Source organism: Ursus americanus, chromosome 17 (genome assembly GCF_024610735.1).
Source record: "Ursus americanus isolate L20-20 chromosome 17, mUrsAme1.1.p, whole genome shotgun sequence".
NCBI classification, from domain to species: Eukaryota; Metazoa; Chordata; class Mammalia; order Carnivora; family Ursidae; genus Ursus; species Ursus americanus.
In genome coordinates, this window is record NC_142143.1 from 45,255,787 (window position 1) to 45,273,447 (window position 17,661).

Here is a 17,661-nt window from a genome sequence, read left to right on the forward strand (position 1 = left end):
GAAGAGAATAGACAAGAGAGGGGGCCGACATTAGAACAGCAGCACTGGGTGTCAAATCGGATATTGTGCACGAGAAAAAGGAAAAATGGAAAGTCCCCTGCAATGCTCCTCTCCCGCAGCCACACCTTCCGTCCCCAAGGTCTGCCACTGTCTTCTTTCACTTGTCTCTCAGTCCCCCCTTTCCTTTCCATCTGCAAGCCCTGCCTGGTGTCCACAGACAGGAGCACTGTGCATCCCACGGCACCTGTCACGCTGTCACTCAGAGCTCTGTTCTCATGTCCTGTCTCATCACCCGGCTTAGACTGTCAGCTGCCTGAAGACAGGAACCCCGTCTTACTTATCTTCGCATGACTTGAACACACAATTCCTTCCAGTCGAAGGAAAAGGAATATCAATGAGAATCAACGAGCGAAAAGGAACGACATACTAAGGTATAGTAGGGGAGCTTTATAACATGCATTTCGTAAAACACACACACGGATTATACAAGGCCAGTCACTCACAACGGAACCTCATCTTCATACAGACTTAGCTGTAAATACGTTCAAGGCCACTCTGACATTTGTTGGGCACATTTTTCTTACACCAAGTACATCTAATAATAAGCTCGAGAAATATAAAAACCTACTCCCAAATAATCACAGAAATAAATAGAGTTGCCAAGTGAAGAGACAGATGAAGAAGCCGCAGGGCAAAGCCCTAGGGTCTCACGCAGGGTTAGACTATGGCGTCCCCCTCCCGTGACCCCCTGGCTCTCAGGACCATCCTGGAGCCTGCTCATACCACCTCCCATCACTGAGCGTTCACCGGGGCACGCAGATCATGAGGAATTTATGAGAAGAAGCAAATTACCCCAGAGAGGAGAAGTTTATCTTACATAGTCATCTCTTCTGAAAGAAAAATGATTTATACCTTCTTCGGCCAGCCTCCCTGTCTCCAGCTATGGTTGGTCACATAGACCGTCTGTAAAGATCCAGCCATTCTGCTTCTTAGTTGTGCATAAAGTTGCAAAGTACATTTGGAAAAGATACAGCAGTCATGAAGGGCAACATTTCAACATTTTCATGTGCATTTCTAGTTTGCACTTTAGCTTCAATAAAAATTTCTTTATACAAAAGGACATTGGGTAGAAGAGAAATGGAGTGCAGAGGGGGACACTGTAACTAAAACTGATCTCCACCCACTGCTATAACACGTGTGGCCAGGAGGTCCTAGAGACATTCCTTAAAACGAGCAGTCCTGGGGCGCGTGCATGGCTCAGGCCCTGATCCCAGGGTCCTGGGATTGAGCCCCACATTGGGCTCCCTGCTTAGTGGGGAGCCTGCTTCTCCCTCTCCCTCTGCAGCAACCCCCCCCCCAAATTAAAAAAATAAAATCTTAAAAAAAATAAATAACAAGCAGTCCTGAATGTGGCAATCAAGGCCAACATGGTGCCCACACAAATGGGTAGGAGGCCAGGAAAGCAAGAGGGTCTCTGTATATCTTGCTTATTGTACAATTAACAGAGAGTGTGGGACAACAGGAGTCACATTATCTGTGGGTTTTTTTTTTAAGATTTTATTTATTTATTCGATAGAGATAGAGACGGCCAGTGAAAGAGGGAACACAAGCAGGGGGAGTGGGAGAGGAAGAAGCAGGTTCATAGCGGAGGAGCCTGATGTGGGGCTCGATCCCATAACGCCGGGATCACGCCCTGAGCCGAAGGCAGACGCCTAACCGCTGTGCCACCCAGGCGCCCCACATTATCTGTGTTCTTAATAAGAAAGAATAAAGAAGCAGGACGCCTGGGTGGCTCAATCAGTTAAATGTCTTCAGCTCAGGTCATGATCTCAGGGTCCTGGGATTGAGTTCCACATCAGGATCCTTGCTCAGCAGGGAGCCTGCTTCTCCCTCTGCCTGCCACTCCCCCTGTTTGTGCTCTCTCTCTGACAACTAAATAAAATCTGAAAGAAAGAAAGAAAGAAAGAAAGAAAGAAAGAAAGAAAGAAAGAAAGAAAGAAAGAAAGAAAGAAAGAAGAGAGAGAGAGAAGAAAGAAAGAAAGAAAGAAAGAAAGAAAGAAAGAAAGAAAGGAAGGAAGGAAGGAAGGAAGGAAGGAAGAAAGAAAAAAGAAAGAAAGAAAGAAAGAAAGAAAGAAAGAAAGAAAGAAAGAAAGAAAGAAAGAAAGAAAGAAAAAAGAAAAAAAGACTAAAAGAGCTATTCTGTGAAGTATTATAACGCAGTGGAGGGATATTCCACAGTGTTGGGGATTACACCAGCAATTGAAGTCTCTCCTCGGAAGTGCTGAAGTGGAAAGCCAGGCCTCAGAGCATGGAGACGTTCACCTGCTCGTAGGGTTACAGATTCTGTGCGTGAGTGTGGCCTTGGTGATGGCTCCACAGACTGAATCACTACAAGATCCTGTTACTAAGGGAATCACAGCTTGTCTCTTCAAGTGACTCCTGCCAGTTGTAATTACTTACAAACTGAATGCTGCCTTGGTGTGGACTGCTCCTCGGAGGACAAACGGACCCGGTGCCTCCACGAGGAATACCACCCCTTATTTTCCCAGGGCTCTGGGCTTGCCTTCTTCGGAATGAATTTGGGTTGTAGCCTCCCCGGGGGGCAAAGGGGGTGGGTCGCCCTCAGAGCCGCTGCTGCTAATAGTCCTGACTCTCCTCATTCAACTTTGCTGGGAATGGGAAGATACTGGGCCGGGGGAGAGCTTACTGTTTTCCTAGAGAGCGATAATCGTAAGGCCCTGGGCAGCTGTTAACCCACACAGAAAACGCCGACATGTCTTTCCTGGGGGTTCTAGGGGAGGGCCACTGCCAGAAGTGACATGGCTGCTACCAAATGAGTAACCCCAAGGGCCCCACCTTGACGGCCTAAGGGCACACTCCCAGGGCTGTGCCCGAGTCAGACAGCTGCGCCTACATGTTTTTGTCTCACCCAGAAGCTTCTGAAAAGGCGAGAGTGAGGGTGACCTTACTACATGAATACCGCAGGGTATCTTTTATCTTATATTTTAAGTAAATAATTGAAAACGTCATTATTTTATTACTAAAAATAGATTTCTCATGATACACCTCTCAAGGGAAGCGACAGCCCAGTTGGGAGACCCAAGGCGGGTGGGGGAAGCAGGAGGAAGTCCCTGGCTTCTGCCGCCCCACCCCCGAGCACAGGACAGAGCAGCCCATCCACACCCCGTCAGCCCAAGCAGTATTTGTTGCCGAGAACCCAGAGGAAGAAGACTGAGGAAGGGCCCCACATAGAAAGGGACCCTCCACCTCGCTGCTCCGAGTGTGGCTTGCTGACCAGCAAGACCGGCAAAATCGGCACGACCTGGAGGCTGGTTAAACGAGCCAGCTCTTGGGTGCCACCCCGTTCCTGCTGAATGCCAGTCTGTGTTTTAGGCAGTTCCGCCACTGATGCGTGTATGCTTTGAAGGTGGAGAAGCACTGCCCCCGTGAACGGACAAATTACAAATTAGTCTGCACTCAGACATCTCTCCCCACGACTGTAATAGCCCCGCGTCAGTCAGTTTTCCCACAAGTATCGAATACAGCAGAGCGATGTACAGCGGGTCCGCTGCGGAGCGAGTCTGCGGACCTTGCCACAGACCAGGATTCACAGAATTAATAAACACGGTCTCGGAGTCACTCACACCAAGCAAGCAAGGGAATGGCCGACTGAGACCCCTGTACCACCGCAGGGGAGCTCAGCTACAAGGACGCAAGGATGGGGACATTCCTTCAAAACAGAATGATTTGAATATCAAAGAATTAAGACAGGCCCTTGGCGAAAAAGATGAGGCTCATGAATATCTTTGTAAGAGTGACCCCTTTAAGATCGTGCTGCGGAAGTGAAACATACAACCTTGAGAAACTGTGCTGGCAAAGAAAAGCCAACGCTTCATTCCATCTTCAATCCTTCTACGAAATTCATCATTCTATTCTCACGATAACCTAAAGTGTATTCTGGGTGAGAAATTACACTTTCCGGAGTTCTAGTTCCATTTTTTAAGACAAATCTTATCACAGTTTGTTGTCACTATTTCACGTGTCGTTAGGTCCTTGGTTTAGGTGCACGCCTGGTACGTGGACTTTGCCCAGGTCGGTCTCCCTCCAACAGGAAGGCCCACTGACCTCTACTGTCACTGTTACACATTCCTTTTTCTTTTTCCCTTAGGGGGCTTCTTTTTGGTACCTATACCCGGGGTGGCATGGCTGATACCAATTTCGGCACAGCTCAGCGAAGCTTTCTTGTTTCCTGGTTGGATGCTTCAGTGCATTGCGAGGCCACAGAAAAGGGGTCCCCCATGGGGTTGTAGTTCCAGAGGCAGACCGATCCTGTAGTTACCTTATCGACCATAAGGAAGTTCTGCAGCGTCTCTCCATTTTCACAGGTGACGTCACCAACCTCTCTGACGGCTCCAGGCAGGATCTCTCGTACCTCCTGGGCAATCATCCCTAGACACAAACACAACACGTTTAGTCAGGAAAAGAGCTTTCTGGAGAAAATCTTCTCAGGCCTACATCAAAATGGACCGCTGACAGCCCCCCAGGACATCTTTGCAAATAGATGCTTATTATCCCTTTTCAGCTTTTGCTTTGATCTATGATACATTTGAAGCAAAGAAGGAATTTTGAGCCCATAACCACTATAGGATTAAAAGTAGAGGTGTCATCTTCTTCACTTTTCCTTGAGACTCTGGGCCAAATGTTGGGAGGAGTGGGTAAACACCTTAAAATCCCTGTATATAGAAGTAAGAGCAGGGGCGCCTGGGTGGCACAGCGGTTAAGCCTCTGCCTTCGGCTCAGGGCGTGATCCCAGCGATCTGGGATCGAGCCCCACATCAGGTTCTTCTGCTATGAGCCTGCTTCTTCCTCTCCCACTCCCCCTGCTTGTGTTCCCTCTCTCGCTGGCTGTCTCTATCTCTGTCGAATAAATAAATAAAATCTTAAAAAAAAAAAAAAAAAAAAAGAAGTAAGAGCAGAGCATTAGCTTGATTTCCTCTTTTCCTGCAGAAGGATTTGCCACCTAAACGGTCCCTGTGTCTTTAGGATTCCTGGATTGGAGTATAAACACCACTTTGCCCCTTCTCTGACCTAGACCCACCTACTCTGCCACCTTCCCCTCTCCCAGGTCTGCCCAGTGCTGCCCCTCCTACAGTGGGAGCTGCCATCTGCCCCTGAGCCCTCATCCCATGAGCAAGACGGCACCAGTGAAAAGAAACAACATATTCAAAATATTCCACCAGTACCGTGGGGTGCAGGAGTAGGGATGGGGGTGTTGAGTAAAAATGACACAGAAATTTCTCTAACCTTTCCCATTCTAGTGATTGTGGATTTCACAGAGCAAACCAATGCCATAGCACATAACCTCCAGATAAAGAGGGAATTAAACTTTCATGAGTTGACAACACAAAATTAAAAAGGGAATTTGTGGGCATACCTGTTTGATGGGCTGTGTTTATTCCCATTGAAGATGCGAATTCAGGTTTGTAGTCATATTCCACAATCCTCATTTGGGCTATTCGTCTTAGCTGTTCATTTGTGTCAACCTAGTTTAATTAAAGAAGAGCAGGTTTCAGCCACTGAGATATTTCCTATTTAAATCAATGCTCAAAGGGACCCAGAGAAATTAGGAATGTTGACAATGGGACTATTCTTTCCTCTTGCCCAAACTATTTTAAGAGAAATTTATGTTTTTTTTTCTCAGAGAAACTCAAGCATCATGGTCCATATCAGTAACTTCCATTTACTGACAAATTGAGACAGAGTTTTTATGTCTAAATTGCAGGGTGAAAGCTCCCTCGTTCACTACTCTTGCCTTTTTTTCTCTCCTCTGAGAGTCAAACTCTCCTTCTGAGAATGGAGACTGATTACTTAGGAGAGAAACAACTGCTATTCAGGAGTGCAAGGGATCACTTCCAAATGAACATACAGTATAAACACCAAATAAATATAGGCCAACCTTGTATTTACAAATTGAAAAGGCTTAGTTCAAGTAACAACCTTTAAGGAATAGATATATCCTATATCACTGAATTCCTTTTGGACACCTTGCTGGAGAAAATCTCCTTAAGTGGCAGGTTGCAGGCCTGTACTGCCCACCTGCTAGGTCTTTCAAGATCCAGACTCCTCTCTGCTGCAGATAGCTTCTCCCCAACCACTCTGGTCAGGGGCGGTATGCTCCTCTGAGTTCACTGCTCTGACAGGTTACTTAAGGTATTTCCAACTTTCACTGCAAATTCCTCAAAATAATGTCACCGGGTCCCAGCAAAATGACAATAGACAATAGAGTGATTTTTTCCTAAAGCCAAGTGTGTTTGACTCAAAGGATTCTCTTTTGAGGTGGTTTTTTGTTTTTTTTTTTAAGATTTTTTCTTTATTTATTCGACAGAGATAGAGACAGCCAGCGAGAGAGGGAACACAAGCAGGGGGAGTGGGAAAGGAAGAAGCAGGCTCATAGCGGAGGAGCCTGATGTGGGGCTCGATCCCAGAACGCCAGGATCACACCCTGAGCCGAAGGCAGACGCTTAACCGCTGTGCCACCCAGGCGCCCCTGAAGTGGTTTTTTTTGTTTTGTTTTGTTTTTTTGTTTTGCTTTTTAACGAATTCAGGGTACCAGCAGAACCTATTTTTTTTAATGACCTTATTCTATAAGGAAAATGCTGGCAGCCCTTTTTCTTTTAGGATATAATTTTCTTTTAGGATATAAAGATTACAGAACCAGTAGTCTCTTGGCAATTAAAATTATACTGCTTGGACATTCATCCATGTGTTAGAGTAACCAAAAGTGCTTCGTTTTTCTTGTTATATGAAAACCCCTGACATGGCCCTCAACTCCTCCTTTGACCCACTCTGTTGGGTGAGTGGGAAATCTCCTCCAATATCATTAAAAGCTCCCTGTCCTTCACTAGTTTGGCTGATTGTGAAAGGTGGTGGCTTGACACTGAAGTGGCTAAATGGGAAAAATTTAAGTTCTTCTTGTAAAGTATAATTTAGAGCTCACTGTTATTTTGATACCTGCTGTTATTAAAAGCTTGGTTCAATTCATTCATTTGCTGTTTTATTCAACTAACATTTACCAATCACCTTCAACATACCATCTACTACACTAAGTGTTGGCACTTTAAAAAATGATTGCCTTTATAAGTTTGTGTTCTACCAATTGTCAAACCTGAAACCATTAAGCTCCTAGAAGAGAACATAGGTAGTAATTTCTCTGACATTCACCATAGCAACATTTTTCTAGATATGTCTCCTAAGGCAAGGGAAACAAAAGCAAAAATAAACTATTGGGACTACACCAAAATAAAAAAGCTTTTGCACAGCAAAGGAAACCATCAACAAAACAAAAAGGCAACCTACTAAATGGGAGAAGATATTTGTAAATGATATATTTGATAAAGGATTAATATCCAAAATACATACAGAAGTTGTACAGGAACACCAAAAAACAAATAATCTGATTGAAAATGGGCAGAGGACCTGAATAGACATTTTCCCAAAGACATCTGGATAGCCAACAGACACATGAAAAGATGCCCAATGTCACTAATCAACAGGGAGATGGAAATCAAAACCACTGAGATATCGCCTTATCCCTGAACGGCTAGAATCAAAAAGACAAGAAATAACAAGTGTTGGTGAAAATGTGGAGGAAAAGGAATCCTTGTGCACTGTTGGTGGGACTGTAAATTGGTACAGCCATTGTGAAAAACAATATGGAGTTTCCTCAAGAAGTTAAAAATAGAAATACCATATGATCCAATAATTTCACTACTGAATACCCAAAGAAAATGAAAACACTAATTCAAAACAATATAGGCACCCTACATTTATTGCAGCATTATTTACAATAGCCAAGATATGGAAGCAACCCAAATGTTCAATCATAGACAGATGGATAAAGAAGATGTAGTATATTCATATAATGGAATATTACTTAGCCATTAAAAATGCTAAGATCTTGCTATTAGTGACGACATGGATGGACCTAGAAAAAATCATGCTACGTGAAATAAGTCCGAGAAAGATAAATACAATATGGTTTTACTTATATGTGGAATCTAAAAAATAAAACAAATGAATAAACAAACAAAAAGCAGAGTCAAACCTATAAATACAGAGAAGAGACTGATGGTTGTCAGAGGGGAGGAGGGAGTGGAATGGGAAAAATGGGTGTAGGGGGTTGGGAGGTACAGGCTTCCAGTCATGGAATGAAGAAGTCATGGGAATAAAAGTGCAGCGTAGGGAATATAGTCAATGGAGTGGTAGTAACAACATCGTATGGTGACTATCCTTGTGATGGACATTGCATGACATATAGAATTATTGAATCACTATGTTGCAGCCTGAACCAAATGTAACATTGTGTGTCAATTACGCTCAAATAAGAAATAAATAAGCAAAATAAAAATAAAGAAAATTTTAAAAATTAAAAAATAGAGAGGTTTTCTGATTGTCTTGACCTTGTATCATACTGTTTCTATGGGATTACTCATTCCAAGTTTCCTGAAATTTAGACTTATTGAATGAATATCAAAAAATTGTTGGTCATCTGAACAGGAAGGCAGACTCACCACATATGATTATATTACAATGTGAGAAATGCAGAGTAATAATGGAATTATGAATAGAGAATTATGGTAGCTCCAAGGAGATCTCTAAAATATTCCTAGGGGATCATAAAGGAAGCCTTCCCAGAGATGGTGAAGCCCCACCGAGATCTTGGCTTATTTTGGTTCTCAAACAAATTCTGCTCCTTTCACTTCCAGCCTTTGGCTCAGGGCATTTTCCCTGCCTCAAAAGCTCTTCCTTCCTACTCTTACCTTCTCCTCCCCCAGCATAAGCATCCCTTCACCAGGGAAGCACTTGGTGATTTCCAGTCCTACGACGGGTCCCTCTGCCTTATGTGCTAACGGGAGCTGTTGTTTTCCTGCATAGTGCCAATCAAAGTTATCACCAGGCTACTAGCTGTGTCACCTTTATTACCTGTCTTCCCTATAGGATATAGACCCCATGAGGGCGGAGACATATTTAAGGCCGTGGTTTTCGGTTCACCACCGTATTACCAGTTTCTAGTACAATTCCTTGCGTGTAGTTGATGCTCAACTAACATTTGTTGAATAAATTAATAATTTGATAAATAAATCTAATAAAAGTAAATTTGAGGTAGGAGTTAGGGAAAGAGGCAAGGTAGGGAGAAAGGATGGAAAGGGTGAGACCAAGGCAGGGAAGTTAGGCAGAAGGAACACCATGAGCCGAGCCCCAAGAGACTAAGTCCCCTGAATGTTGTCTGCAACAACCGGGGCAGAGGTGGGCGCTACTAGACTGTAAAGATTAAGGCCAGAGCGGGGAGGGCCTTGCAGGCCATGCTGGGAAGGGGCAGTCACACATCTCACACTGAGCTCCTTCATTCATTCAACAAATATTTATTTTTTTTAAGATTTTATTTATGTATTTGAGAGAGTGCATGAGCACGCGGGGAGGGCCAGAGGAGGAGGGAGGGGGACAAGTCATTCAGCAAATATTTAATGAACAGCTACTATGTGCCGGATGTGTTATACCAGGCATTGGAGATTCAGTGAGTATTTCCTACTTGGAGTTTAAATTTTTAAAAAAGTTCTATTTTTGAGGGTAAGGCCCACAGCTAGCTCATCTCAGGACCTCTGCAGTGCCTAGCCGTGTGCCTGACATGTAACGGCACCCAAACCCTCCAGTGAAAGCAGCAGGAATGAGAGGATGAAGGGAGCGAATGGCCGGACAGTCCCTGACGCTCACAGAGTTGAAGATGGGCTCAGGCGGGAGCCAGCTTGGACTGGCCTTGCACTGGCCAGGCCCTACCCAGTCCCCCTTGGGAGTTCTCGGCCTGCTTTGCTCCTCTTCCTTCTCTGACCCTCACGGGGGGATGTCTGCCCCCAACAGAAAGCAGAGAAGGCCGTGCGCTCGCTCAGGCTGTCCAGGCCACTGAGAGGGAACATGAGCCGGGGTGACTAAGCCGCCTCCTTTAACGCACCTTCCCTGAAGACATTGCTGGACACAGTGATTGGGTTCCACAGTATTATTATCGTGGCACTTCAGACAGATTTTTGTCTGAAGAAAATTTTGAGGGTTGGTTTCGGGATCGAAATACCTTCTCTAACAATGTTTCTGTAAGAAAATGCTCTTCTGGTTTCTGATGCGGGGTTGTACACTTTCCCAAGCTAAGTATCGGCGACCTGTTCTGCGCGTTCCCTATACACACCCTAGCCCTAGGGAAAGCCCTGGAAGCAAGGGCTGTGCCTTCTCGGAATCCTCCTCCAGGAAGCAAACACTGGTCAGCACTTAACACCACACCTTGCTCATCCATGTGCTTGAGCAAGAAGCTAGAAGCTGAATTCAGGTGTCTGATTTATCTCACACATGGCAGTTTTGGAAAGTTTTGACCCTGATGCAAATGGCTGTCATTGTCTTGTGGCTTCATGCCCAAGGCTTCTCTAAGATTACCTCAAGAATTGCACCACAGAAAAGGCATTCTTGGCTCTGGGCCTGCGGTTTGGTCAGGGAGGGAGATGTTGTTATCCATCACCTGGCCACAGCCTAGACGACCAGTCTCCCGTCAGGAGCGGCTCGACACTTTCGTCTTTACTACACTGCTGATGCGGCTGGGGAAAACGATCTCTGAGCATTTCGTCTTAACGGATTTCTTTCCTGGCTTTTATTTTTGAATTTTTTGCAGCCTTGTTTTCATTCTTCATAACAGAATTTGACTGATGCGTTCGACTTTCAACTTCCTCACTTTTTTTGCATTGACCTTGACGTTTTTCATGCTCCTTTGTTTTTCAGCCTATTGGTTCCACCCCAGTTTCCGGGTTTCCATTGTAAGGGCTGCATTTCCTTCTACCGTCTGTCTGTCGTCCCGTCAGTAAACACAACGTCTGGCTAAGTGAGGCTGCTGCTCACTTAGGCTGACCTCATCTTCCCAGTCCTTCCACGTCCCAGGTTTCAATCACCTCTGCCTTGTCGTCTGAGTCTTGGATGTGTGTCCGGATGAGCACAGGGATCCCCACCAGGGCTCTCTATGCAGAGCGCTCTGTGCTTAATCCCCACAAAACCACCTCCGTTGCCCTGAGCGAGGAGGCGCAGAGCAGGGCAGGGCAGCAACGTGGATTCACTTTCCCCAATCACCGCACCGGGCACCGCTTTTGGCCGCTATGTTTTGCAACAGCTATCCAGAAGCCACCCTGGTTCCCATGCATCCTTAAAGAATGAGAAAGTGCCTCCAGTCCTGGGCTTGTATCAACCAGAGGTCCACTTCTCAGAATGGAACGGCTATTTTTAAAGGTTGGAAAAACTGAGTCAGGGGGAGGTGAAGATGAAGCTCACACATCTGTCAGCCCCGTCATCATTGCCATCACCTCTCTTGTCCATAATGGTGAATAGGACTGATAAGTGTGGTGTCTCTCCCGATCAGATGGGGGCCCCCAAATGTGAGGCGACCCACCTGAGTGGAAGCTAGCAGCATGGACAGTGAAAGGATGTATCCAAAGCAGAACAAAGGAGGCAGACGTTTACTGAATACAGCACAAGGGAGCTGTGGGCAGCACAGGGAGGGAGAGGCTGTCTGCGCCAAGGCAGTGGGTGGGGGCCGTATTTGAAGGGGGAAGGGGAAGAGGTATGGGAACGTATGGAATCTTCCCTTTCCTGGTGACTGTGCCTGGTTGCAAGTAGCCCATTGTTCAGTGAGGGCTTATGGGTATTTTAAGGAGGGTCACGTGATAGACCTGTCTGTATTCAGCCAGGGGGGCCCTCCTGGACCCCTGTGCATTTCATTGCTCAAGACTGTGTGCCTAAAAGTGGCCTCTAGGATAAGATTTCTAGATACCTACATTTCATAAATGTGGATAACCCTATTAAGAACAAATGTATTAATATGAAATAATTTAATAAATGAATTACATATAATCTTATACAAGTGAATAATGATAGTATGTATTTGTACAGCTAAAGAATGCTTCATGTATGTGAGCTGAGAAGACGCGCCAAACACAAGTGAGTTGAATATGAGCTTTCCTGGTTCACAGAAGAATAAGCAGAGACATAGAACATGTCTGTGCCAAGGTTCCTGGGCCAGTGGTTTCCAGAATCATGAAGCTCTGGCCTTTATGTTTCCACAAGCAGGAAGGAGATACAGGAATTCCACATTTAGAGCCCGGATTGGGGTAATATTTGATTTATCCGAGAAGGCTGCCTAGAAGAGGTTTGAGAAGTTCTAGGGAAGCTTGTTATTTTAAGACAGTGTGTTTTCTTCAACCCGAGACTTTGGGTAAGTGAATTCCGGGTGGTAGCTTGGTGGTAGCAGGAGGGGCTGTAGAGGACTCCCCAGCTTGTCATTTTCCGTTTGCATTTAGATAAGATCTGGTAAGGAATTGTATAGCCAATTGCAAAGGAGTGAGTGAGTTGGTGTGATCTGAAATGCAGACAGTTTATCTCTCTCTAAAAGTCAAAAGCACAATATCTAGGACTGGGATCTGGAAATGTATGTGAGAACTTTCTAGCCCTAAGAGTTCCCATCCGGCAGTAGGTCACAGCTCTTCTAACATGAACCACAGCTTTGCAATCAGTATAAAAGTCTACAATTACAACCATTCTTTGGAATCCACTCAGCAAAGGAGGACATTCCTTGGCTGGTTCAGAAAAACCAGTGCACATTTGCACTGGGAAAGGAATGCAGTCTGGAAGAATGGCCAATGATTTACAGATTATGCCTCCTATTAACTAAAAAAGACTGAGGAAAGGAGGTTCAAACACAATTCTGCCACAGCCTCAAACATGCTAACAGGAGAAGCAGTGTGAGTGAGAAGATGGGGAAATGGTAGAAACAATGACTGAGAAAGAGAATTAAATGGTGGACGAGCTAGAACTGAGTGTGGTCTGGCTAAGGGATAAGCATCTTAATCCTAATCTCTTAGGCCTTCATGGCAGTTGTGACTTTCCAAGACGATTCTTATCTCAATGGGTTAAAAACTATACAAGACTTGGTAGGATTGAGCAGAGAGGCACCGTTTCCACCTTCCAGATGAAGGCAGTGGGTTTGGGCGGAGTTGTCTTATCTAGGGCCACGTTGCTGGGATGAGCCCAAAGTGGAGAAACACATCCTGATTTCCAGGCCTGATTTCTGGTTTCCACCAGGTGACTATCTCTCCACAGATAGGAGAAGGTCTTGGCCCGGAGCCTTAGGTGATGGGATAAACCTCATTGGAGGGAAGAGGGGGAGGAGAAGCTCCACGAAGTGCTCCTCAGAGAAAGACGATGAGTGAGGAAGACAATGGCTGGCAGGGTCTCTGGGAGGAAGAGGCTGGGAGGCTCAGGAGAAATACAGGCAGGAACTGGACTGAGACAGTGCCTGGAAGATGAGCAGGGAGATGGACATCTGGAGATGGCAAAGGAAAAGGTAAGCTCCAGCAGCTGACAGTGCGTGGAAGGAAGGGCGGTGGCCCGTGGCCAGTAACTTGGAGACTTCCTGCTTGTGAAGCCAGCGCCGTGCTGTCATTGCCCACCGCTCCTGTCAGGTAAGTCCACTCTCCTGAGTAGGAAGCACGTTACAGTCTCAGCAGAGATGCCTTTCGGCTCCCACACTCACAATTGTTAAGCACTGTGTTCGTCTCACACCAACAGGAGACGTGTAGAGATGCCCTTTGCTAGGCATGTCAGCGTCCAGGAATGCCCAGCACACCTGACTCGGGTGTCAGAGCAGGTGCCCAAGGCCTGCCCTGTGCTCACCTCCTGGATGTTCTGCTTAGCCCGGCTGTCAGAGGGATGCATAATCGTCCCCATCACTTTCATGTTGCCACAGACGACCAGGGCTTCATCCGGGGCATCTGTGTTTATTCCCACTCGACTATGACAAACAATAGATTCTGGAACTTGTCCTCGCTGCCATAATGCATCACTGTCATTTTCAAACTGCCCAGGGTTAGAGGCCTGGAAAAAATACATAAATATGTTACAATTAAAGTTACAGTAGCAGGAAGAGATGATTGCTTTATTCCTCAGAGCAAAGGAAGACAGAATGTTATCTAAGCCTTTCACCTGAGAATCATATGTTCGACGGGACATTCTGACATATCCAAATAACTGTGGCCCCACACTGAGCCAGGAGACTCCCCTAACTGCTCTGCTCCCCACAAGCAGGAGCTTAGTATGTCACGGTTTGGGACGTCCAGGCTCTATTGCAACTATCTGGAAATCAGAATGTGTCAGTTACACTGGGTGGATATCAGGAAGAAGGAAACTCAAAATGACCTTCTTTTCAGGGATAAGAATTTAAAACCAGAACCTTACATCAGAAGATATTCTAAGCTTATGAAAGCCCAGAGACATAAAAATACTTTGTATTTAGCTAGCTCTTTTATAGTATTAAAACACTTTAATATTTATGATTTCATATGCAATTGACAAGCAAATGACAGCACAAATATATTTAATACACTTCAACTATTCCCTAAACACAGATGACACTGAAGAAAGAATAACAACATCTACATTTGTTGTGAGCTAGTCCACTCCCCCATTCTATGAGATGTGTACTATTAGCCTCATTTTATAGATATCCAGAAGCCTTGGAAAGGATAAACAAATTGCCCAAGGCCACAAAGCTAGTAAATTCTGGAGCTGGACTTACACTTCCCTTAATGATTAAATAATGATCCTAACTTTTCCTATTAGAAGTAACCCTGGCTGGGGGCACCTGGTGGCTCAGTCGGTTAAGCGACTACCTTCGGCTTAGGTCATGATCCCAGGGTCCTGGGATAGAGCCCCACATCAGGTTCCCTGCTCAGCGGGGAGTCTGCTTCTCTCTCTCTCTCCTTCTCCCTCTGCCCCTCCTCCTGCTCGTGTTCTCCCTCTCAAAAAAAAAATTAAATTATATTTTTAAAAAAGTAACCCTGGCCAAATGCAGTCTTCAAAGAGAATCCAAGTGAAACGATGAGACCAAAGTTCTGGAGATTTTACTCTTAAATAAAATTCTTTGCTGAAGAATTTTTCACTCTCCTGCCTTCCCTCCACCCCACCTCCTATGGATTCTGAATATATTTCCAAATATCTTTAAGTAAGGATCTCTGAATCCCTCCAAATCCTCACAACAAAATTAATTTGTTTTTAAAATTATGGCCTATTGTTCTAAATCCGATTTTTGTGTGTTTGAGGCAAGTTGTCACAAATTCAGACCAACAGTATAGACCCTGATTATCTAAAAAGTCAACCTTAATGCAACGTCTTCACTCTCTGCCTTTCTGGGCAATGCAGGAGACTGCAAACTCAGGGCCTGGATATGCATGGATCATCTCTGGAGAATACTCAAGACACCAATAACAACGGTTTCTTCAAGGACAGGAACTGGGAGATGTAGAAAATGGGCTGGGAAGGAGATTCACTGCTCAACATACACACTCTTGGTATCGTTTGGATTTTTCTTTACCATAAGCATGCGCTACCCATTTTAAAATAATAATTTTTAAAAAACACCACAAAGTTTAGTTCTTAGCTTGGGTTCAGTGAAAGAACTTTTAGGTGTCTTCAACTTTTTTGTTGTTGCCTGTTTGAAATTTGAGCTGCACGACTCAACCATTGACATTTGATAGATTAAAGCAGTAAACGAATAGAAAGTAGTAACTTTGGACATTATTTTGTGTGACTTCACTTAAACAAAGTACTTTGCTACAAGGTCCCTAGAGCACCCTTGGTCGTGAATGGAAAATTGGCTTTGACTCAAATCCCTTTACTGCGAGCGATCAACTCAGTCCAAAGGTATACCGTATAAAGGTTGACGCATTTTGTTCTATTCTGAACATAACGAGCCACTTCAAGGAAGCAAAATAGACAGTGATGGATTTTTTCCTTAATGAGCTTTGGGATAATTATTATCATAAGCCTGATATCATGTTGGAACAGCAGATATAAGTAGACTTAATTTTTTGGAACAATTCTAACAATCTCACTTAGCTTTCATCAGATGAAAAATCGGATCCCTAAAATACGTCCAAGTCATTTTGGAAAGGGCCACAGATCTGCAATTTTCTAAATATATAGACCTATGGAGGGGTCCTCCTCATCAGTAATGGGAAATGTTATAAAGTCTGTAAACTTTTTTCCCTTCTCTGGAACCCACAATCTTAATGGGTCAAAGCAAACCGTCACATACTACCTCTTTCTGAAATTATGAAGCTGTGTTCCCATGTCGTTCAAGGGTGGTTCATTGATATCAAACCCCAAAATGAATTAAAGTCTCTAAAATACTTTTCTTACTTATCCCACAGCCCCATATATTTAGGGAAGACCTGAACGGTTTAATCTGTGTTATGACACAAACTGGCTCTGTGGTCTTGGGGCAGTCACTTAACCTTTCTGTACCAGCTTTTTTTCTTTGAAGAATAAAGATAAAATGACTTCTTTACCTATCTCACAGTGTTGTGGGAATTTATTGAAATCACGTATAAATGAATACTTTGCAAAAATGAGGATGAATGGTCTCAAATTATCCTTCACACACTGCTGTGCATAACAACTACTGTCCAACCTACACAGGCATGCCTCTGTTTATTGAGCTCTGCTCCACTGCACTTCACAGATAGTGCATTTTTTTTTCTAAATTACAGGTTTGTAGCAAGTCTATATCTAGGAAGTCTGTCTGCACCATTCACGACTAATGCCACAGCATCTGTTCATTTCATGTCTCTGCCACAGATTTGGTAATTCTTGAAATATTTCAAACTTTTTCAGTATTACATTTGTTATGGTAATCTGTGATCAGTGCTCTCTGATGTTACTATCGTGATTTGCAGAGCCACAAGCCATGCCCATAGAAGACGGCAAAACTTCATCAATATGTGTTCTGTGGGTTATTCTCACGGTTCCACCAACGAGCCATTTCCCCACCTCTCTTCCTCTCCTCGGGCCTCACTATTCCTCGAAACCAACAATATTAAAATTAAGCCAATTAACAACCTTGCAAAGGCATCTAAGTATTGAAGTGAAAGGAAGAGACGCATGTTTCTCACTTTAAATCAAAGGCTAGAAATGATTCAGCTTACGGAGGAAGGTATGTTGAAAGCTGAGACAGGCTGAAAGCTGGGCCTCTTGTGCCAGATAGCCAGGCTGTGAACGCAAAGGACATTAAAAGTGCTGCTCCAGTGAACACACAAGTGATAGGAAAGTGACCCAGCCTTATTGCTGTTGTGGAGAAAGTTTGAGTGGTCTGGATAGACGATCAAACCAACCACATTTCCTTAAGCCAGAGCCTTATCCAGAGCAAGGCCCTAACTCTCTTCATTTCCATGCAGGTGAGGGAGCTGCAGAAGAGAAATCTGAAGCTAGCAGAGGTGGTTCCTGAGGTTTAAGGAAAGAAGCCATATGTATAACACAAAGGTGCAAGGTGAGGCAGCAAGGGCTGATGTCGAAGGTGCAGCAAGTTATCCGAAAGCTCCAGATCGTTCAAACAACAGATTTTTAAAAGATTTTATGTATTTATTTATTAGAGAGAGATCATGACCTGAGCCAAAAATCAAGAGTCGGATGCTTACCCGACTGAGCCACCCAGGTACCCCTAAAGGACAGATTTTTAACATAGATGAAACAGCCTCCTATGGGAAGAAGAGGCCATCTAGATCACACCTAGAGAGAAGTCAATGCCTG

The 17,661-nt window shown here is 44.5% G+C and overlaps 1 protein-coding gene across 4 annotated transcripts in view; it reads right to left on the minus strand.

The window, feature by feature from the left end:
* MYRFL (myelin regulatory factor like) overlaps positions 1 to 17,661 on the minus strand; it is a 129,160-nt gene that overhangs the window by 35,698 nt on the left and 75,801 nt on the right. For all 4 annotated transcript variants that reach the window (XM_087868926.1, XM_087868927.1, XM_087868928.1 and 1 more), the window contains 3 exons: positions 13,753 to 13,953; positions 5,435 to 5,543; positions 4,340 to 4,449 (listed from right to left, as the gene is read on the minus strand). In XM_087868926.1, the coding sequence (XP_087725052.1) occupies positions 4,340 to 4,449; positions 5,435 to 5,543; positions 13,753 to 13,953 (420 nt within the window). The remainder of the gene's footprint in view (positions 1 to 4,339; positions 4,450 to 5,434; positions 5,544 to 13,752; positions 13,954 to 17,661) is intronic.